The 24,655-nt window shown below is 31.6% G+C and overlaps 1 protein-coding gene across 6 annotated transcripts in view; it reads right to left on the bottom strand.

The window, feature by feature from the left end:
- Nucleotides 1-24,655, bottom strand: part of LOC130899291 (neuronal acetylcholine receptor subunit alpha-7) — a 168,747-nt gene that overhangs the window by 57,646 nt on the left and 86,446 nt on the right. For all 6 annotated transcript variants that reach the window (XM_057809404.1, XM_057809487.1, XM_057809569.1 and 3 more), the window contains exon 5: nucleotides 1,303-1,483. In XM_057809404.1, coding sequence (XP_057665387.1) covers nucleotides 1,303-1,483 — 181 coding nt within the window. The remainder of the gene's footprint in view (nucleotides 1-1,302; nucleotides 1,484-24,655) is intronic.

The following is a 24,655-nucleotide window of genomic DNA, read 5'->3' as shown; positions in this document are numbered from 1 at the left end:
ATCGTGTTTTATCTGAAACGGAAACATTTCTACTGGGAAGAACATATTAAATTCCATATTTATAACCTAGAAATCCAACCTATATGAAAATGGAAGAAAACATAAATACGTTGATTTATTCACCAAGGTCAAAAGTTACGTCTTCCAATGTTAACAGATTCTACGTACATCAAAATATTTCTTAATATGCATTCTTCAAATATTTTATAGCGGATACTGAATTTAATTCACTTCACATTGAGTTTATTTTCTTTTATTTGTAATGCCACGTTTATGAAATATTTTCTCGTATAACGGACATAAACATATTTCCTCAACGACAATTAGTGAATTCTCTTCTTCTTATGTGTTCTGCACGTGTTCTGTCATCGAACTAAACAACGTATATCAAAACTGTTACTCTCAGATATAAATGACAGTATCATTATTAAGAATTAGACGAACGCCATTTAGAAAATGGAAAATTTATGCTATAATAATGTCAGGAAGGGTGCAAAACCTTTCCTTTTTTATTATAACGTTTGTTCCAACAGTTTTGGCGCAAAATATTTAACTCTATAGTGTCTAATGAATTTTTACTGAAGGGCTCTCAACTAGGTATAATTTTCTGCGAATATCTCTCATAAGATCTTGGACGATTTAAACATCCAATTCGCGTATTTTTATAAAAATTGTATGCCGATATTGTCCCTTATTTTTGGCTTCCCAAACTCCATCATACAGTCAATTTTGAGTGGTCATAGCGTAATGGTAGGACGCCAAAATAGTATTTTAGACCATTCCTTGCTAATTTCCTCGATACGCTACTTATGAAGTATGGTATTTCCTCACGGAAACCACGACTCCCCGTTTGCTGTTTTTTGACACTTCTGTTAATGTTTTTCACAACAAATACTCCTAACAAACCGGAACGGATTAAATTTTTTAACTAGTTGAAATACAAGCAAATAATTGCTACTATGAAAATTCAATCAAGTATTTATTCATTACACCTTGTATCAAGAGAAGAATTCAAAGTATGGAAATTTTTCCTCTCTTAATGATTTCCAGACGAAGGTTTAAAAACATTATGGTTAGCTTATGATAACTCGAATTTTTTACATTATCTAATTTATATTATTTATAAGTATTTTTCAAAAAGTATTTCACACTATATGATGTCCATATTGAAAATATTGAGAAAACATTAGATCGTTTAATCTAATCAGGATAAACAAGAATAAATAAAGACTTGAAACGCAGTGAGTAAGTCGTGGATATGTGTGAAGGTAGTAACAAAAAACGTTAAGAATTCAGCAATACCTGGTTGCCATCATATGTCCAGCTACCAAACTTCATGTCACAATGTTGATCATCAAATGGGAACCACGTAATGTCTATCTTGCATGTGCTCTTGAAGATACCGGGTGGGACATACAAGCAGCTGCCGTTATGTTTGACCACAACATTAGTTTGGTAAGTCCCGTCGAAACCCTCATCAGCACTTCATAATAACACAAATAGTTAAAATTTTCTGATCTTCGTGTTGTCAGGATTATTTTGTTCCTTTTTTTATTTTTAAGATACAGCGCGATTTTTTTTTGGTTGTACATGCAACAATCAACATTTATGGCTCCAATGCGCTGGTCTAGTTTAGTATGTCAGCCTATATCAACTCACTAATTTTTGTTCGCCTATTTTTAAATTATATTTTCTAATATTGGTTTGCCAAATTCTTTCAGTTAGATCCTGTTTTAATTAATCTAACGTTAAAAGCAACACTATATAATAATGAAATGATAAACGCAATGATTATTTAATGATTCCTACCCAGTTGAAAAAGATCAAAGTTATTAACCAAAATATACTGAATCGAATAAAACAATTCAATTAGTAGTTAATTAATAATCTAATTGAATTAATAAATATTTTAGTAGTATTTTTCCATTCACATATGAAGGTAGACTCAACGCAAACAAAATTTGATTGATGATATATTGGAGGCGATCAAAATCTGGCTTTCCGGTTGTTTAAATGACCATTAGTCTTTATCAACCACAGAAAAATTGTAAGAACGATACATTGCTGTAATTTCGAAATCAAATAATGACAAATGAATTTATTTATCTATGATAACTCCATCGTGAATGGAAAATTTATCAATGTCAGAATAATTTTGGACCTATCAATCAATTACACTAGTCAACATAAAATTGTTAATATTATGAAGTACAAATAGTATATTCGATTATCAACCCTATTCATTATGTTGTATTTGAATTAAGAAATGGGGTTTTATGTACCTAAGAGTCGGATTATATAACAGCTTTTGTAGAAGGAAAATTATAACAAAAGTGGCCTCTAGTAACACGTCGAAATTATTAAAAGTTAAAAAAGCGAAATTTTTTGTAATTCATCCAATTAAATGTCCCTTTACATACAATAATCGAATTCTTCAATAAATTCTGCGCATTTTTTATTTCACGAGTTTTAGTCTTATCTCTTCAAATTAGAGGTGGGGGAGAGTGGGAGCCTTATTATGAAAAAGTGTCTATAATTCCGATTCTGCTTAGCCCATATTTATAAATTTGATGTTGTTTGAAAGACCTTTTGTCCGGCAATATAAATTCTAAACAATTTAATTAGGAACACAAGGTTTAGTCTATTTCAAATAAAAGGTTGGAGAGAGTGAATGTTAGAGGGCGGTGTTTCATATATTTTAGATATTCTGGTATCACTTAACGATGAAAGTTGAAATAAATCTTTAAGGAGGAACTAAGCTAAACTGAATTAACATTAAAGTAGTGAAAATTGCTTGTTGATATCTTTTTTTTGTCCAGAGATATCTTAAGATATGAACATGCGAGATTTTATCTTTAAATGTCTAGGAAACTTATGAAGTAAATTGTGTTAAATTATTTAAAAATATTGTATTTTTTTGCGGCGAATTAAAACCTAGCTACTACATATTTGCCAAACAACAGCAAGTATAATTTAAAATATGAAATAATAATTAACGAAAACCAAACGAGAAGACCATGTTCATAGAGTATTATGGTTGTTGGTTTGTTTTGAGGGATTCTAGGACAAATAATTAGTCGATTTTTTTATAAGACAGATTATGCAGAAAGACATTTAGACTTTTTAAAAAACGAATTGCCTCTCCTTTCAGAAGACATACCCTTAACCATTCGTTGTAACATGTTATTACAACAAGATGGTTACCCGACACATTATTCCATATATGTTTATTTGGCGAACCAAATCTCCAAACCTAATTTTCTTAGATTTTAATTTGTGGGACCGAATAAAAGATCTCGTTCATACCAATAGACCCAAGAGGAAAGATTATATAATTGAAAGAATACAAAAGGTAATAAGAATTATTACCTTTTGCTGTATTATTCACACGTCCGCGAATGGTTTCATGTATAGAAAATGATGAACGACATTTTGAACATCTGGAGCGCCACTAATCAATGATTTGTTCTCATTGGTCATAATATTAGATTTACATTAAGATAACGCCATCTAGCGGCAATAATATTATGATTATGAGAACAGTTCAAATTAGATCCAATGTAAGAAGTTTCCACCCATAATAAATATTCAGTTTTCGTTTGGGCGAATCAGCCTACTAGAGGTTTAAAGAAAAATTCTCGCCCTTTATACATTTTTTAAGATATCTCGCAATAGAAAAAAGTTATTTAGTTTTCGCTATTTTGATGTTAATTTCGTTTTATTTTAGTAGACTTACTTAAACTTTTATGCTTCTATTTAAATTTTTCAAGAAAAATCACAATATCTAAAATATATGAAACAATACCCTTTAGCATACACACTGGTAATTAAATTTTTCAGAATTTATATATTTTGTATTGCTAGATAAAAGCTCTTTCAAACAACATCAAATTCATAATAATCGGCTTGGCAGACTTACAGGCATTTTTTAATAACAAGATTTCTACTCTCCCCTACATCTTATTTGAAAAGAAGACTAAAACTTGTGGAATGGAAAATGCGTAAAATTTGTTGAAGAATTCAATTATCGTATATAAAGTGCCATTTAATTGGGTAAATTTTAAAAAAATGCTCTTACAATAGATCAAAAATTTTGGAAATAATCTCCAAGTGTTTTCGGGGCTAATTTTGTTATAATGTTTTTCCCTGAAGCTATAATATGATCTGTACCTAAGAGATGGCCGACAGCCGTTTTCAATTGTCTACATTTATTTTTGCACTAATAGTATAACAAAGCTTACAACATGATCAGAGGTTGCTAATTTTCCCAACAGTTTTTGTTATATTTGTGGTTCATACACACACAAAAAAATAGAAAAAAGCCAGTGACAGAAGACTTTTCATTCCAGAAAGAGTTCCAGGAAGAAAAGACTTCTGTAATGGCCTTCGGTTACGAGTATTTCATACTATTTTCTCCATTTCATCTTACATTCACATCATAGAAAAATTTTTTAGAAATATACATTGGTGAAATTACACCGTAAAGTAGATCGTCGTATTTCTTACTTGAATAAGGTCTAAAAAGAAGCTTAGATTTCTTTCGTAGCAATAGTAAAAATTTAGGAGATCACAAATCCCCGCAAAATTCGAAACATTATAGAAAAAGTGTTGTGAATTTACTATAAATGAAAAGCAATACATTTTTGTACTTGTATATGAGTATGAACCTTACGGAAATACTATTAGTTTTTAATCACAGTAAACTCCAAGTTTTTTCAGTACAAAATAAATTAATTTGAGTACTTTATCTTCTTATAAAACTTTCAACATTGTTTCTGAAACAAGAAATGATTGACAATAAAAAAAATATATTTTTTTGTTGACTAGTGTTTTGAGGCAGATAAAATGTAATTTGGAAGCTATTCGTCATAAAAATTGTACATAATTACGGTAATACAATAGCATTACATAAAAAGCCCATAGCTCTTAGTAAAAAATGTGTAGTAGCTCTTCCCATTCTAAAGAAGTTGAAGGTAGGTACAATGTTTTCACTTGACTTCTCCACTATGTATATAATTTTTTAGGATACTTGAATAGTTGAATAAAATACTAATTGTTTGATAACATGAGCAATAACATTTCGGAACAAGATTTGAAGGAAAAAAGTTATTATCAACATGCCAGCCGAAGATCGTAAATATTTTATTTCTTCATGGAATGATTTTCGTAATAATAAAATTGAAATTCTGAGGTGTAATGGATAGCGAACGACCACACACACTGCAAACACTTATAAAATAATTATTAGAAAGAGATATTATTTCATCATACCATTTACAATTTATCGCCAAATTATTGTTTTTAGATTTTAGAAATATTATGGACTATTAAATCTGTTGAGTTATTTCAGAAGTTGATTGCTACATCGACAAACATGGAAACCATTTTTTGCTAACTTTAACTGATAATTAACGTGTTTTCATTTCTTTCAGCGAAAGACATGAAGCAAATTCACAGAAAAAAATCCTATACCAAATGGTACTGTAAAAATAAATTTACCATTGCAAAAACGTGCTAGATAACCATCAATACAAGTTGAAAATATATGTCGCCATAAATTTCCAATAGAGGAAAATACCAGTTGTTTCAATATAAATATCATTAAAAGAGTCACAGATATTTCGGCAACATCATGAACATATTCAGAGCAGGTTATATGTTTAAAGTTTAAGTAGGTTAGACTCTGCTGGATACCTGGACATAGCAATGTATAAGGGAATCAAATGGCAGACAAACTAGCCAAATTGGGAGCCACCAGGAGCGGGGACGAAGCGGTGGGATTGCCACTACCACCGATCAAATTGCTGAGAGACACGATAGATAGAATATTAGAGGGAGAGCACGGCAAGAGATGGAGTAATAGAGATGACTGTGTCATCTCACGCTCCTTGTGGTCGGTGCTACAGAAGAGGAAGACAACAGAACTGCTAGGCTATGGAAAAGCCTCGATCCGAAAGGTCTTAGCAGTGATTACCGGCACTGCACAGTAGGCTATAGACTCAGGAAAATGGGTATCAGAACCGACGATATCTGTGCAGAATGCAGTGAAGAGGTAGAGACAATAGAACACCTAATGTGTCACTACACAGCATTGGCGTTGAAACGACTACAATGCATGGGGAGTGAAACATTGGAATCTCTGGAAGAAGCAGCGGAGCTGGGTGTTAAGGACCTGAACCACTTCATTGCAAACTGGAAAAGCTTGGGAAGGGGGCAAAGACCTGGCAACGGAAGAGATGGAGAAGGGGAGTGACTGAAAAGTCAGCAAGAACATTACAATGGGCCTAAGGCTTCCGAGTGGATCTCGGCTGAAAAGTGGAGATCACCCTGTTAACCTAACCTAACCTATGTTTAAAGTAAATGAAGCGTAGCAAGTTCGTAGACGCGCGTAGATTGAGACAATTAGAGAATTGTGACAAATCGAGAAGTTGGTATCCTGCAATCATGATACTGCAATTTGTGTAAAATAATGTAAAGGATCACGAAGAAGACCAGCTGATCAACGACGCGTAACACAGAGTGTCAAGATAGTCCATGAGATTTGAGCCTCACATGGAAAGGAAGGTGATAAATTAAAAAAAAACTGTGATTATTTTTCGATGCCTTCGTCCTTTATTTTGTTCAGAACGTCTGACTAAAGATCCTATGTCATTATTAAAATATGATCCATCTTTAGAGTGAAATATTCGTGCACCGCTTGTTTAATTTTATCGTCGTTGTAAATTCTTTCACCCTCAACTCGGTTTTCAACTTTTTGGACAAAAAATAGACGGACGGGGCCAGATCAGGGCAATATGGTGGGTATATAATCTCTGTTAAGCTACATTCGTGTACAGTAAACTTGGAAAGCGAAACAGTGTGGAGTAGAGCATTGCCATGAAGTGCTTGCTTCATTACAAAGCATTTTGTTTTTTTTTTGGCTCAGGGTCTCCCTTCAAACACCACTCCATAGAATCCTTTTTGGTTGACGGATCATAGTAAAACACTTTCTTGGTCCTCGCGGAAAAGCTGCTTTTGCCTTGCACTGAGAACTCTAGATTATTTTCCAATGCTCTGTACTGGAATCACGTTCTTCCACTAATTTAATGTTTTCTGGAGTATTTACTGTCGCAGAATCTCCCGCACGTGCAGCTCTAAACACAATTTGAGAGAGTTTCCAAAACAATTTTATTAGTCATTCCAGCTCTACTATAATAAAATGGATCGAATCAGCAAGTTGAAACTTTGTGTAAAGCTTGTTGAGACTTGTCATTGTCATTTTTACGAAGAATTCATGGACCGTTCTGCTCATTAAACTGTTTAGCTACTACGAAAACTTGGTGCCGTCTACAAATAGTGCTTCTTTTGACCGCGAATTACTGTCATCAGCGTTCGACCTGGTGCAACAAATGAGAGCACTGGAAACATGGAATATTCCGTTTGGACAATTTAGTAATAGTTGACATTATGATATTTAGGGACTAATAACAGGATTTTGTTGTCTCAGAATCAATTTTTTTTAATAAAAGCATTTTTAGTACACAAAATCTCATTGGCTTCGTTGATATTAAATTTTTTCACATAAAAGTAAATATTGGCTGCTGATCGAAAGATTATGGGCAACAAAATATTATAACCGCTATTATAAGTTTTATACGATTTCTAATAATTTATAGGTTATAGATATCTACCACTAATTCACATTTTTTACATATGGTGCTTCAAAATTTCTTGATATTGTTCATTCATAAAATACTACAATTTGCCTGTATCGCTATATTGTTAACGATAAGCTACCATATTGAGAAATCTATGAATTTACCATTGTCATTTAGGTTTTTATATGATTGAATGTTAACTGGGATATTGCAACAATTAGCACACAGAACATCAAATGTGACATTGACATACACTGAACATAGACATTTGGTCTAACACAATTGCAGTGACCTAGCTACCTTTCGTCTCCACAACCACCTTATTAATTATGAAACGGTAGACCATTACTTTTTCTTCTTTTTATCAATTTCTTCAGTTTTAGTTTATCGTGTTTAAATTTTTCATTTTTTAAAATATGTTTTATATTATAATTCTGTACGTCATCGGTTTTTAATCAGTTTCTGTTTTATAATTCTTTTTTAAATTCGTAGTTTTAGTTTCTTTTTAGTGCTGTAAGTGAGAGAGTTTGTAGGAACGTTCCGGCCCAGCAGAAGTCGAATTTGTAAGCTGCTACCCGTCAGCAACAACAAAAAAAATTTTGTTAAGCATGCACTTAAAAATGCAAGTGATTTTTGTGTGAGTGAATTAGCGAACGTGAGAAGCGACTGTGGTATCAACTTGTTGTTCGACTCCATGGGGTCGGAAAATAGCTGTGGCCTACAGCAACGGCTAGCTGAGTCTCGTACTTCCCGCCCAATGTAACTAGCTCGCATCTCGCACACGTGGTAAAAGCCGCAACAAAAGCACATGCGCCAACACATAACTTCTATTCATATTATCACTTCATTCAAAATACAGTCTATCCTTATTTTAAGATCAATTATAAATTTGGATTTCGTTTGAGGTTTCAGTATTAAAAACTACCATTGTTAAAAAAGTGGAGACAAAAATTTCCTATAAAATTGCTTTTAGTCAATTTCAATTTATTCACAAATGATATTTGTAATAAACAATGCACATTTGGAGCTTTATCAAATAGAAAATTATGAATTTTTGGAGATATTTTGAGAGAAAAAACATCGATTTTTCTTCAAATTTTCGTCAAAAAAATTATTTTCAAAAATATGATTGTTTATAATAAATTTAAAAAATCAGTATATCTCTGAGACTACTTTATATATATATATATATATATATATATATATATATATATATATATATATATATATATATATATATATATATATATATATATATTGACTATAATTTCAGTCCCAGACGATGAAAACATAAGTAATCGAAAGCTCGGAAAATATATTAAATTTAGTCCACTTTGGTGTTTCATTGCCACGTTCCCAATAAGATACCGCTTAAAAATTTGAAACCATTGCTCAAATTTAGTCTAAATTTTTAACATTGTAAGATATCATCAACCTGAGAAATATTGCATGGAAAGAAATCAGTATATTGATTCAATTTTTAACATAAAAAAACTAAGTGAAGATCTGATTTCCGCGCCCCATATATGCATATCAAATTAATCAGCATGATCACCTCTACAACATACTAAATTTTCAAGGTCATCGAAGCTGTGAAGGTTAAACGATACAATTACCAATTTTTCTAAAAAAATTAGACAATTTTCAATTATAAATCTTCAAATTGTTTGATATTACATTCAACATATTTGTTTGTCTATAACTTGAATCTTCCTTAACAATATACCATTATCATCGAAAATATTATGTTTATTCTCATAATGTATTCTCAGGATTATCACGAATAATTGATGAAGTTATCTAATTGAAATAAATGAATTCAAATGACATTGAATATGTGTACTTTCCATTCAGTTATACGATGGCACATGTTTAGTTACGTCAGATACCCACCCATACATGCATAGTTTATCATGACTTAATATATACGAAAATGAATTTCCACATTAAAATCACAAATATTTACTTATCTGCTTAATTCCATGTCATACATAATTCAATAATATTATTATCAATGAAATTAAAATCCAACTGTATTCCTTTGTTTCCTAAATAAACATTTTTTAGTAGATTCACCTTGTAAAAGTGTGTTTAGTGACCGTGAATAACGAGCATTTTTTGCAAGACCGATTGGACCATGTAGTGTTTTATAGCTGCTGCATCGCTTAAAAACCTCGACATCAACATCATTGAGAGGCAAGAATTTTGCGTAGGATGATAAATTTTGAAAGTGTACTAATAAATTTTACATTTAACCAAAATAAAAGTTCATGCGATTTCTGTTTGTTGATTTTTATGGAAAATAAAATACTAAAAAATAAAATTTCGGCCTAAATCTTTGTTTTTAACAATGATTCAAATAAATACTAATGATAATGAAGTTGAAAAAGTAAATATAGAGATACAGGGATTTGAAGAGAAGTTGGTTTGTCATGTAGGGACTTTCTAATAATTAGCTTTAAAAAATTCGGTATTTTCGAAACTCTTTGAGATATCGATTTATTTCTGGAATGAATCAATTGAGAAAACGTGTACCTGAGTGATTGTTCATATCGGATTCTTTCAGTTTTATATTTGTGGGAAAAATACAATGTTAAATTTAGATAATAATTTTAAAAAAACTAACATTATATAACTTCATAGCTGTGGAATAGCAACATTGAAATACAAAAAAAATTGGAAGAGGAGTGTTGATATTTGCATAGAAAAAATTCACAAGATTTCTCGTGATCATTCAAAGTGACAAAGTTGCTCCGAAAACAGAGAAAAAATTAATTTAGATTCTGCTAAAATCCTGTAGAAAGGGGTTTTTGAAACGAGGAATTCGAAAGAGATTTCAGCTGCTTGAAAAAAAAATATCATAGGCAGAAAAATGAGAAAGAGTCATTTTCTAGAAAACTATACATTTGATCTAGAAACTAACATAATTTTTTGGACAAAAATACATAATATTTCATAATTTTCTGCTTACTTTTGCCATAGGTACATTATCAACTATCATATACACATGCGTGTATAAAAAATTCTATATTTCCGAAGACAGTTACACAAACAACGGTGCAGTGTGGTAGTGAGTGTGAGATTATGAAGAAAAAAGAAGGAAAGAAGAAGAAAATCAAAATATGGGACAGAAAGGTTTTAAAGGGTATTTTCGAGTGCACCTTATTAAGGAGAGAAGGGGACTGCTTTATATATATATATATATATATATATATATATATATATATATATATATATATATATATATATATATATATATATATATATATATATATATATATATTGGAATTGGAATTGGAATTAAGTCTTTCCCAGCAAGATTATGAGCGTTTTCGTAGTGAGAATTTAGCAAAATTAAACACCAATGTGTACTAAATCTAATATATTACGAGCTTTCAAATATTCATCGTCAGGGACTGAACTTATAGTCAAGTACAATATAAGAATATATATAAAAGTCGAAAAATAATAAAATTTAATTACAATAATTAGTTTGCGGCGGTTTTAAACTGTGTTATTTTACAAAAAATTAATTATCTTATAAATATTTTCAAATTCTACTTGACTATAATTTCAGTCCCTGATGATGAATATTTGAAAGCTCGTAATATATTAGAGTTAGTACACATTGGTGTTTAATTTTGCATTTCCACTACGAAAACGCATATATATATATATATATATATATATATATATATATATATATATATATATTCACTATGGTTTAAATACTTGTTCCCTATTCTCATACTTCCATGGTACATACATAGAAAATAATACAGCTAGTGAACAAACTTGTGTTCCAGCAAATGTTCCTCGTTTGTATTATAAAATCGGATAATGTTAAATCCGTCAATGACTATTGATAACTAATAGATGGAGTTGTTATCAGTGAATTACAGCTACCCTATTCAGACAAGGATAATTATTATCAAAACGATATTTTCATTTTGTAGTTGATTTTGCCGAACATAACAAGAATAGCATTAAATCTATCGCTAGAACAATTATAACCAACAATAGATCATATGCCCGTATCATATTTTTTAATTGAGTTTATACCATTATGATAATCGATTGCCTATTATAGCAGTCAATCAGTTTTAAGTTATTCATTAAGTTTATAGCTCCTGTGTTTACTAGATAAAATAAAATATTTCCAGATCGTGGGTACTGAACATGTTTCTTCCGCAGCTAAATTTTGCTTTATTAGATTTCAACGCCCTGCAGCGATTTCTCCAAATAGAATAATGTTTATTCTAAAACCAAGAAGTATAATAAATTTTTTTATTTTTTCTATCCTTATTTTTTCGTTATCAAATAAGAAAATGTAATCTCGAATGTATATTCATCTCCATAGATGTGTTATTGAGATTAAAAATATTTACAGTGTCTTATAAATAATGTCTGTCTCCAATTTTCACTTTCTTCATAAAATAATTATACAGAAAGGTAACCTTAAATATAACCCATCGTATTCTATGATTTTTACCCATCGTTTGGCAAGCCCTTCAAGACATTATTAAATCTATTCTTTGGGCTTCGATACAAAAACTTTTCGCACTATATTTTCAACGTCTACTTTGGATTCAAAGGTCCGGATTACATACTGGATGTGGTACAAGTTAAATACCATCAAGTTCTCCATTCATATTACGTATTAGTAAAGCACTCACACAATAACTAAGCCGACTCATGAGAAATATCGACTGCCACCAAAAGAAAATTGTTGATGTCAGTCACAAACTCAATACTTCTGTACGGTGCAGAGATATGGGAAGAGTGAGGGTCCAGAGCAGAGCCGCCCTTGGAGTATGCAGTGCATACCGTTCTGTATCAGAAGCAGCAGTACTAATCATTGGTAGAGCCATCCCAGTAGACCTGCTAGCACATCGAATCATCGACAAAATCGGGAGGGAAAAAGATTCGTGGCAATGGACCAAAGGCAGCAGGCGGATCAACGAAGTAGATGGACTGCCATATGTCAAGGGCTGGATGCACATATTCGTTGGGAATTACAACGCAGAATAATGCGAAAAAAAAACGGAAAATTGACTCCCGAATATCGTAGGAAAGAAGAGAACTGAGGCGCCGGAATACAAGGAAATAATTTTACGGACGAAGAAACGAGACGGTTTAGTCGATGACCAGATCATGCCAAGCAATAGCTAAAGATAGTACAGAGCAGCGAATGAACAGAGCAAACACAAAGCGAAGGATAACCATTCTGTGGAATGGGAACCTCAAAGAGGTTTAGATTAAAGAGGAAGGATTTTAGTGGGTCGTACAAGTACAGCCCCACATATCGGATCGTATGGTCGCTGATGGTGCGGATGAGCATTGCCTTTCTCTTTGGTTGAAAAAAATATTAGTAAAACAATTGTCATAGAATTAAAAACTAGTCTTAGCAAGTACGACATGTTCAAATTGAGACATTACTTTTTTTATCGATTTTATAAACAATATAATCAAAGGTAATCATTTTTTATAAGCTAATTCGACACTACGATGTCGTTGATATTGCAAATAAATCTTGTATGTTTAGGGAAACCTAATCGCCTTGTATGTATCAAAAAGATTATTTCAGTTATACTATTGGTCCAAATGAATAGTTATGTTTCGTAACTTATGAATAACTTTGTAACTGTACCTGCATACTCAACAAGTATCTGTAATTAAATGTTTGACTGCAAGGAATGAATGCTACGGCGACGAAATATTGATTTCTGAATTCCTGGATATCTGCTGAAAAGACATCTATTTAAATACGGAACGGATTCGTAAAATGCAATGTTTCTATATTTAGAAACAATGTTTGTGCAATCATAAAACTTGTTTTTTGTTATTTTCTTGGGAAATTGATCAAAAAATATTTCCAAAGACGTGGAAGTTGTAAAATTTGAATATAGGAAGATTATTTAAAACTAATACAAAATAATCTAGGATGATTAAAATCAGGTATGGGAAAATTTTGCAAGACACAAGACTTAAGGAAAATCAGTTGACTTATTAATTGATTATCCAATTTAATATGGATATTTATTTCAAAACTATTTTTCTCTATTTTTTTTATAAAAAACTGGCTGTTCATAATTCAATTCAAACTTTCTCTTTTTCTATATAAAAGTGTCTTCTTATCATGTACTTTTGACAAAATGATTCTTTAACATATTCAATTTGGATAAAAATAATTTTTTCCTAGCTCAATTTGGTCAAACGTTGTGTTATTTTTATTTCTGTTAAAAACTAGTTTTTACGAATATATTTTTATCATAAACTGGCTTTTCCGAGTTAAATTTGATTAAATGAACTTTTAATATGATCAAAAACTAGCGTTTTCTCAATTTGATTTGGTCAAAAATGGCTTTTTCTTGTTTAATTATACCAAAAATTGGCTTTTACAAATGTAAGTTTGTGTTGAATTTGATTAAATTGACTGATCTTTGTTTAACATGATCAATAACTGATTATTCTGGATGTAACTTGGCTGAAAATGTCTTTCCCTGTTAAAATTGGATAATTGGATTTTATAAAATTTAATTTGGTCAAATAATAGGTTTTTTGAATGTACTTTTGTTAAAAAAAGGCTTTTCTAAGCTCCTTCAGCAAAAATTCACTTCTCAAAAGCTCGTTTTTCCGAGTTTAATACTTTGAAAAAAATTTCTTTTCATAGTTTGTTCCATTTTAACAAAATATTCTCCAAATTCAAATGAATGGCTGGGTTTTCTGGCTCTAAATGAAATTTGGTTGGAAATAGTTTTTCCATATTTAATTTGACTGAAAATTGGCTCTTAAGAATGTAGTTTAACGAAAACTAGCTTTTCTGAGTGGAATTTCATCAAATTGCCTTTTCTTTGTTCAATATGATTAAAAACTGACTATTTTGAATGTAAATTGACCAAAAATGGGTTTCCCATTTTGAATTGACCAAAAGTTAGTTTTATAAAAACTAATATAGTCAAAAAAAGACTTCTCCGGATACACTTCAGTCCAAAACTGGCTTTTCTCAGCTTTTCATCAGAAATTGACTTATCTAAATTTCATTTTGACAAAACTTTGCTTTTCCGAGATTAATCGAGAAGAAAGTGGCTTTTGGTGGTTTAATTTCGACAAAATATGGATTTCTATGGTTAAGTTTTGAAAAAAATAGTTTTATAAAATCAAATTCGGAAAAAAATGGATTTTTCGAGTTTCATTTGATAAAATATTGGCTTTTCATTAAACTAGAATTAGTTTTTAGGCAGTTTTCTGTTTTCTCAATGTATTTAAAGAATAAGTTTATAAAGTACGTAAACAGCAAACAGATATTTACATAAAATTATAATAGAAACTTGTTTTCAAGTTTATTTTAAAAATAATTAAAATGTTTTAGAAAACCACACCAAACCCTCAGCCCCTGAACTTTTCTAAAAATTCACAACTCGTTTTGAAATACAGACCATTTCATTTAGTTTTTTATAATAGTACTCAACCAAAGGGTCTAACTAATAAAACTTATACTGGAAAAATTCAAAATATAAAAGTTTTATGAACACTCGATCTAGTCCAAATCGGCAGTGACATAAATCAGTCTCTTATAGCTTCAGACAATATTATTTAATTTCTTAAAGCAATACAGCTCGCCTATTTTTTTCCTACAGGGTCACTCACCGTTATAACTGAATGAGTTTTATACAAAACAACTATGGAATAGATAATAATTCAAGCGGTAGAAATAAGAAGAGACTCGGGAATAACAGGATAGCTAATAACACTTAGAGACGGGCAAACAAACAAAAATATACGGCATTAATGTGCCGCCTAATGCATTAACAAATGGGAAAGAAAAAACTGGGACGACTACATTAACATTAATAAGCCCAAATAGCCATATGCATAAACAACAAATAATAATCCCATGAATGTGTAGGATATTATAAGAAAACTCTAAATTTGGAATTTTATTCTATGAAACGAATGGAATAGAACATCAAAGACAATATAGTTTTTCTTGTTCACTAGTATGGACGGTATATTTCCAAAAAATTATCGTTGCGTAAATTAGTGGAGACTATATTGAAGGTCTTTTCTTCTTTGAATAAATGGAAATTAAATATTGCGACTCGTAAAAAATCAAGTGTAGAGGGTGTCTCATAAATAAGGTTGATTTCCAATGTTTACTTTATTATCATAAGAAAGAAAGCCCACATCCCATCATATTCTATATGTTTTGACCCAACGTTCAGCAAGCTTGTTGGTAAAACAATTCTTTGGGGTTGGACGCAAAAAATTGTCGCACTGCGTTTATAACATCTCCTTTGCATTAATTTTCTCATAGATATGAATACAGAGAAATCTGACTTAGGTCCGGACTAAATGCTGGATGTGGTAGAAGCCCAACACTGATTTTTATCATAATATCATAATGGTCATGTATGGCATCTTTAGGAGATTCAAAGGAGTCCAACAATCAGCTGATAGGTTTCTACTGCTTCCCAGGCAAGTGGACGACCTAAACGCGATTAAACTAACATTGTGCCGTTTCGCTCTTTAACTGTGTCTTCGAGCCTTGTTGCTCTATGGTTGCTTTCCACGTCGCTTCCATTTACCTGGAGCGTGGATTCATTCAAATCATGGCGCGTGGATTCATTTAAATCATGGCTATTTCCGGCTGTTTTTAAACTAGCAACCATTGATTCTTCATCTCCGACGTGACCTCAGATTTTACCCGTACAGGCTACGAGTTCGTGTAAATCTGCTGGTCTATGTGGTATTCATTCAAATCTGTCGTGAAAACATATATCGTTCTCAAAATGGCCGATACAAGAATGTGGAATAAAGATTTTACTATTGAATTTTTGGAGTTATATAAATCGTTGCCAAGTTTATGGAAAATAAAATCTTCAGGATATTCCTAGTCACTTTTTTCCAGTTTGAACTCTTTTAATCGATTAACATGGGAAAATTCGTTTCTTTTCAATAACCAATCTCTTGCTCATTTCGAAAGTTTTCAACGTGATTTCTTTTTTAATGCAAAAACCAAAGCCACTGCAATTATGTCCTTGCGGTTCATCGTGAAACACACAACTGCAGACGTTATTTTCCGACAGTGTGGTGTGTTTAAAAGCGGCAATTTTGCACATACAATTTTAACTGTTCAGTTGATATTATCGTGTTTACCCGTAGTGTATGAGGGCCTTAACGCTGCGGCTGACTGAGAGTTGGCAACCAACATTTTAATTTCAATTCGTGACATCATTTTTTTTGAGATGACGTGAAATTTATTGAAAAAACATAAAGATGCAAATTAGATTAATGAATTAATTATACTAGAATCAATTACAGGTAATTGCAACTGATTTTTTATAGTCAACCTATCGATATTCCTGTGCATACTTTCTCAATATTCATTTAAAAAAAAAACTCATCCAAAAAACAGATAACTGTAGAATCGAGGAGTGGAATCCTGTAATAATAGACCCAAGATTTTGCAGCGGGCTCTCTGACTAATAGTAGAAACTTAGTTTCAAAAATTTTGTTGTTGTTTTGAAATCAATACAAGCAATGTGCACGTTAGGTGTTGCTATTTTTATATTGTATTATTGAAATCGATACATTCATTGGAATTTGGAGATATGAAAGTAAAATATTCCATTCATTAAATTCCTGGCATTCACTTTTCAATGTTTGTACGAAGTGAATGGAATATTTTAGAATTATGGAAATAACCGAGTTTTATGAACAACATAAACAAAGATAAATTGTTGGTTCAGAAGAAATGAATTATAATAAATCTCCCCGCACTTTGCAACAAAATATAAATCAATTGGTTTGGATATATAATAAGTAACATAAAAAACATTACATAGTATTGATAAAGGTATTAGAGAGAATTTGTGGAAATATATTTGCTTGATGACAGTTTACAGATAATGAATATGAATATAAAGACAAATAAGATAAAATTAAAACAATAAAAAATACAGCAGGTCAAAATTCCTCCGTATCACACAAGATGGAAGACTGGAACAAGAAATAAATGAGAGAACTGAAAGATTATACAACAAAACACAGTGTCCAAAAAGTGTAATGACAAAACAAATAAAAACGAAAATATATGAAAAAGGAGCTATACCCATAATAATATATGCATTAGAGGAAGCGTAGACACTCACACAGAAACAAAAAAATATAAATTACAGAAATGAGACTTGAAATTTGAATTTAAAATCAAGTCAAAACAAAATCGAAGAAAGAAAATTAAGATAGTTTGTCAGTGTCATGGGAATGAAAACAATTAATACGAAAGATATATGATTAACAAAAATAAGAAACATCGAAGAGGAGATAGAGAGAAGAAATTGAGATGGCAGAGGCAAATCGAGGAATAAGATAGTAGAAAATAAAAAATGGGACATGCTAGGAAAGAATGGCTACAACTGTGGAAGAGGGAGCATAGGTAATGACTTAACTTCAAAAAACACCTGAAAAGGTAGAAAGACAACAAGATTAACATATCTAACATAAAAAAAGGTACTCGCTAATATTTTCTAGTCGCATTTGATCTTGTATGCCAAGGACTGAAAGTGCTACTTTATTGGATGAGTCTAAAAATATGAAAAACAAACGAATCCAAAAAAGTAGTATTTCAGCCAACATTTTTTAGACTACGCATAAGAATATAACAAGATTTTTTCTGATTTTTTTGCAGTGTACCCTTCGGTTTATTTCTTCAGGAAATTGATGAGTTTTGGATATTTGTTAATGTGAACATCTTGTTTTATTGCGAGAGTACTTTTAATCATCGAGAATGTAGATCATAAAGTAGAACTTTTCCAGATTTTAGATTTTTCTCAAAATTTTTTCCTTTTTTCTGGTGACACCACTTCATAAAGAGCTCTTACTGTTTTTCGTTCCTTGCACGAGATTTATCCGATAACGTATTAAGAACGGCCGCATTGCTTTCTCCGGTGAGATCAGGTGGCGTGGATTCGAGTAACTCTTTAACGCTGATGTTTTCTTTTTCATCATCATTCATTGTTATTCATTCATTTAGACAAAACTTCGGATAAAACAAATAATTTCAGAAAATTAAAAATTCATCGAAGTGAAACTGTCAACTGTCAACATTGAAGTGGTGAGAGTCACATTTAAGTCTGTCTACTCCAGAGCGTCCCGAAAGTGTTTTGCAGTCACTTTCACTAAATGGAACACTCAAAACGCAACTTTCGGTATGTAAATGAATACAGAACGAACAACTTTTAAATGGCGTTGTCTAAAAAACATGTTACAGATCTCCTTCAATTCATTTATTTTTTCAAAAGCTTAGCAAATTTATTGAAGGGACCAAGAAAAATGGGAAAACGCGAAACTGATTTGTCTTTAGATAACATGAATTGTTTCAATAATTGATGTTATGTATCGATTCGTATATATAATTACAATTGTTATTACAATCACACATTAATATACTTAAAAAATGATCCAGAGATTTCGGTTTTCGCTTCTATGCAGCGAAAACCAAATGCATAATGTTCTCTAAAAGAGAGGTAAACCAAAAACCACTACTCGAACTAAATTGTTCTCGTTAATGTATCAAAAATACCCGAGAATGATCTCCGATTCCAATTAAATTAGAACGAACACATTGAGGACCTTATCGTCAGACTAAACCTATTAAAAGTTCTCTCAAACAGAGACTGAGGATCTGACCAAGAGACTTCACTTTTAATCTATAGGCATGTCATAAGATCTAGGATCGATTATGGGTCCATTCAATCAAGCATTACGCATAACTTAGAGAATATCACCGTCACTAGCTAAAAGAAGACAATACCTAGCATTGTCTATAATGAGCAACCATGAACATCCAAACTATAATACCACAGTTGCAAATAGATATCAAAGCACGTCCGATTTCAGGAAAAGACTCGACTATCCAACTAGATATGCAGTTTCCTCCCCTTCTGCAATTGAATATTGATATACCTTCCCCATGGCTGATTGAAACTCCTAGTATTGACACAAGTTTGAATATATTTAACAAGGCAGAAACGCCAGTCTCCATAATATATCAAAACTTTCGGTCGAAACTCTCCATGTATTCTAACTTCCATAAAATATACACTGATGCATCCAAAGCCCCCAATGACGTTGGGGCTGCATAAACCTCCTTTGAAATATAAATTACCTCAAGTAAGCTCTGTATATATGTTATTTTACAAGCTTTGGTCAAAATTCTGGCATCAAACCTACCAAAAATTGTAACAGACTCCTTAATAAATATCTATACCAACAACCCTCTTGAACTACAAATCAAGAAATAATTGCATCTAATACAAAACAAGAAGTTAAATGTCAGATTTTTGTGGGTGCCCTCTCATCAAGGAATACAAGGAAATAAAGATGCTGACAAACACGCAAAAGAAGCTACGGTTTGCAGAAGAATTAAAAATTAATCTTCAGTGGCAATCTGAGTGGTAAAGATCATTTCACAAACTGAAATAAATAAAGGAAAGCGTTGAAAAGTGGCCGCTAATACGCAGTAATCGCGAAAGATAACAATGTAATTACTGTATAAAAAATAGCATCGAGACTTAATATAAATAAATTATGAATCTGGTGATACGTGGTTTAATGAGGTGCAAGACTAATAAAAGTAATCGACAGGAATATCTTATATGCGAAAATTGAACGAAAACATTTGGTACAAAAAAAGGCAGAACATCAAAGCCCAAAACTGAAATAAAAGAAAGTAAAATTGCTTCAATGTAATTTTCTCGTTGGCATCAAAACAATAACATGCCTTTAGTAATGTCGATAAAACGAATGCCTGGAAAAATCGTATCAAGAGAAGTAATTTTAGTCTTTAATTGTATTGTGAAAAGAAGATTTATGACGATGCTTTTCATATGAAACATTCAGGGAATTCTATGGGATAAAGTGGAAAAAACGTTTATATTTATCATGAATTGAAATGAATGTTGGTAAATCAGCTTAATATACAAGAAAGCATAATTGGACACCACTAGAGGGTGTATTTGAGAATGTAAAATGAGAAAATAAACATTTTCCGACTTTCACTTAATCAAGTGGTACTTTATGTACAATAATCGAATTCTAAAAATAAGATATTAGGGAGAGTGGGAGCTTTGTTATGAAAAAACGTCTATAATTCCGATTCTGGCTAGGCGATTTTTATAAACTTGTTGGTTGAAAGACCTTTTGTCCAGTAATATACAATAATTATATTATAATAAATTTAATTAGCAAAGTGAATGCTAGAGGGCGTTGTTGTTTCATATCAAGGATTTTTTTTCTCCAAAATTCAGGCTGGATTATTGCCATTGACTATTACATTTGATACACGACGATCCTGAAATAGTTTCACAAATTTCGTGGACAAATGAGGTTATGTTCATAGTTTTGGTAAAGTAAATCGCCATAATATGCACTATTAGTCCGAAACAAATCCCCGTTGGATGCGGACGATCCACCATCTGGGTCGTTGGTCTATAAATTTGATGTGCGGGATTCTAGGTGGACAAACAATTGGGTCATTTTTTTTTATTAATGAGACAGTTAATGAAGAAAGATATTTAGACTTTAGCATACCCTAAGCCATTCGTCGCCATAACATGATGGTTGCCCGGTAAATTATTCGGCATTGCTTGGATGAAACATACCTCAATAGGTGAATAAGACGTGGAAGTTCATTCATTAGGCCCCCAACATCTCCAGACCTCACCTACTTGTATTTTCATTTGAGGGGCTTAATGAAAGATTTCATTTAAACCAATAGATCCAAGATAAGATAGGCAATACGAAGTATTTCAATGGCAGAAATTGAAATGAAATTTTGTTAATTATCTAAGCTGTTAATTGTTAGATGTGTTACATGGTTTATTTAATGATATGTTCTTATTTTTGAGAATATTAGCTTTATATTTAGATAACGCCATCTAGCGCCAATAATAATATTATTTTGAGAACTTTTAAAATTATTGCAGGTAGTCCAATATAAGTTCTTTCCACCCATAATAAATATTCAGTTTTCATTTGGGCGAACCAGTCTACTAGATGTTTGAAGAAAAAATCTCGTCGTTCACACATTTCTTAAGATATCTCGGGATAGGAAAAAGATATTGATATGTGGCTTTCGCGTTTTTAATGTTGATTTATTTTACTCTTAACAGACCCAATATAATATATAAAATATATGAAACAATGTCATCTAGAATTTACATTTCTGACTAAATCGTTTAGAATTTAAAAATTTTATATTGTTGGACAAGAAGTCTTTCAAACAACAACAAATTTATAAAGATCGGCTTAGCAGAATCGCACTTTTTATTTGAAGAGACTAAAGACTAAAACTCGTGAAAAAATTAGCAGAATTCAAGCACCACTTAATTGGGTGAATTTAAAATTTTTTTTCTAATTTTATATTTCAAATACTCAAATACTCCCTCAAGTGGTAGACCTATCAGTTTTATTAGAATTTATCTCCCCTGTAGCTTTGATATAATCTGTACTTCATAAATAGCCGACTGCCATTATTAGCTTAGAGTAGTCGAGGAAAATAAAAAACTACAATAAGTAGATGAACCACTAAGAAGAATATGACAAATGACAGCTGAAAGGTGTTGATACGTTAAGAAAGGAGACATTGTATAAATAGTAACCGGTTCAAAAGCTTAAAAGGAATCGTTTTTTAGGGTTTAAAGTGATGAATACAACACTGATTCTCAAGCTCTCTGTCATAAGCTGAACTGATTGAGAAACATTGTTGTATTCTACAAGGAACCAAATAAGTTGGAATTTCTGGAACCGTTGGCAATATTCATACTGAATACACTACCACTACACCAACACTCACAATTACACTGACTGACGCGCGTTTCGATAACCATCTCTGAAGACGATAACTTGGTAATCGAAACGCGCGTCAGACAGTGGAATTGTGAGTGTTGGTGTAGTGGTGGTGTATATAGTGTATTCACCGAGAAACAAAATGTAAATCATCAAATAATATGTTTATTAAAAACTAATAAATAACTTGGACGTGACCTTAATTATGACATGGAATTATTATGCTACATTTGTAATTTCAATGGAACTATAATAATCGATTTTCCATTCAAACATTTCAAACTGTGCACGTATTATTCCACTCGCCCACATTCGCAAAATGTAACGCAATAAGCAGTTTTTGCTGTTTACAGATAATTATTTGTTAATCATCGTCACTATATATCATTAAATTTCATTTATCATTGATTATTCAGAATAATTCATGCTATAAAATAGGCCAACCTAAGGTGATCCATAGCCACATTACCTTGTACTCGTATATAGGCATTATCTCCCCCTCGGATCTAGTTTGGTAACCAAAAGGATTGATTTCGGAGATACCTACATCGACCTAGATTTCTATTTCAATTACTATTGGCGACAACATAGACGTTTGTCACCCATAGACTGGCCCGCGACATAGGTAGTAACATTTCCTTGCGAAAAAAAAAACTCCGTAATCGAAAAAGCTTCGGTTGTATTTCATTTGGATTTTCCGACTATTTGTGATAAAAAATTTTATAATAATTATTGAAATCATCTATTTTTAATTAGAAGCTACTTTTACTTACTTTCAATGGATATTTCTTAAATACATACGAGATCTTTCCAATTTCAGTTGGACCAGTTTGTTTTTCATAAATTGACAATGCAACATACAGAGAGATAGAGCTTAACTACCTCAAATTTTCTATTTCTATATTCAGTAATACATTTAGTTAATATTTCATTAGAAAATAAAACGTAGCTTTGACAAAATAACCTATTCAAAGCAAAGTCTATAAGATAATTCACTTAGAGTAGGAATATTTGCCAAAATATAGTGCGGGAAATTTAGTAACAAGGTACAACAATACTAATTAAATAAACGCAAAGCCCCGTCACGTTAGAAAAAGGTTAAATACCTGAGGACTTAGCTTAGTGGATTCATGCTCAGAGAAGAAAATTTTTTTTAAAATTTTACATATATATATATATACAGACAAATTTTAATATTGTTTATTGTTTAATTTCAACTATTTATTGAATTTTTTTATAGAATGCTGAATGAAATGTATTTTTTGTAGTTAAATCATATTAAATTTGCAATATTTTCTATATTTGTCAATTTTTTTGATTATTTGTACTGAAATTGGAAGGAACTCGGAAAGAAACAAAAAAATTTATTAATTTTCATAATTGAAAAGTATTTTGTTGCATATCAGACGAAATTGACAAACTCTGATTTCAATCCCATAAATAAATGGATAAACAATAAAATACAATACTTTGGATAATATTATCGGTTATAGAACGAAGTAGAAAGTTTTTAGCATTTTTGACATTTTATGCTTCACAATTCATATTATTGAAAATAAGCTGCGCGTCAGCGAAAACGGGCCACCCCAAATATTTGCAAAGTCGTCAATTGTTACTAATTGCTTATTTATTAAATCAGTTAAATGGGTCCGTATGTTCAGAGAAGCAACCACTTCTCGGATCTAAGAAAACGATACAATTGTTAGTTATTAGTCACCGATCACGTGAATGAAAATTTCGACTACTGCATATACGTTTCTTGTGATTTGAAACATTTGCGTTGTAACATTTCAAGTGATTTCAAGTTTTAGACGTATCGTTGTACTAATGTAGCCTCCATAGAGTTGAGTTTAGTTCTTAACAATAGAAGAAAAATGTCGGAGAGCTGTTGAGATTGAAACATTGCTGGATATTGGAAAGAGTCAACGAGCGATAGTGAGACATAGTTGCTCAACAGTACAAAGAACGAACTAGCGGTTTCTGGCGTTCGGCTCTCACCACCAGTTAGTGTCTCACGAGAATACTCCAAGGCGGCCTTCAACAAGTTTACAGCACGTCTACTGTTTGACGAAATGGTTTGATAGCTTGTAGTCCAGCTAAAGGACTCTGCAGCTCACAGAAGACTTGATTTGAAAACATGAATTGGACGACTGGAAGGAAGATAAGGT

Source organism: Diorhabda carinulata, chromosome 1 (assembly GCF_026250575.1).
Source record: "Diorhabda carinulata isolate Delta chromosome 1, icDioCari1.1, whole genome shotgun sequence".
NCBI classification, from domain to species: Eukaryota; Metazoa; Arthropoda; class Insecta; order Coleoptera; family Chrysomelidae; genus Diorhabda; species Diorhabda carinulata.
Note: the sequence above shows the minus strand (reverse complement) of the source record. Positions and strands in the feature narration are given on the sequence as shown.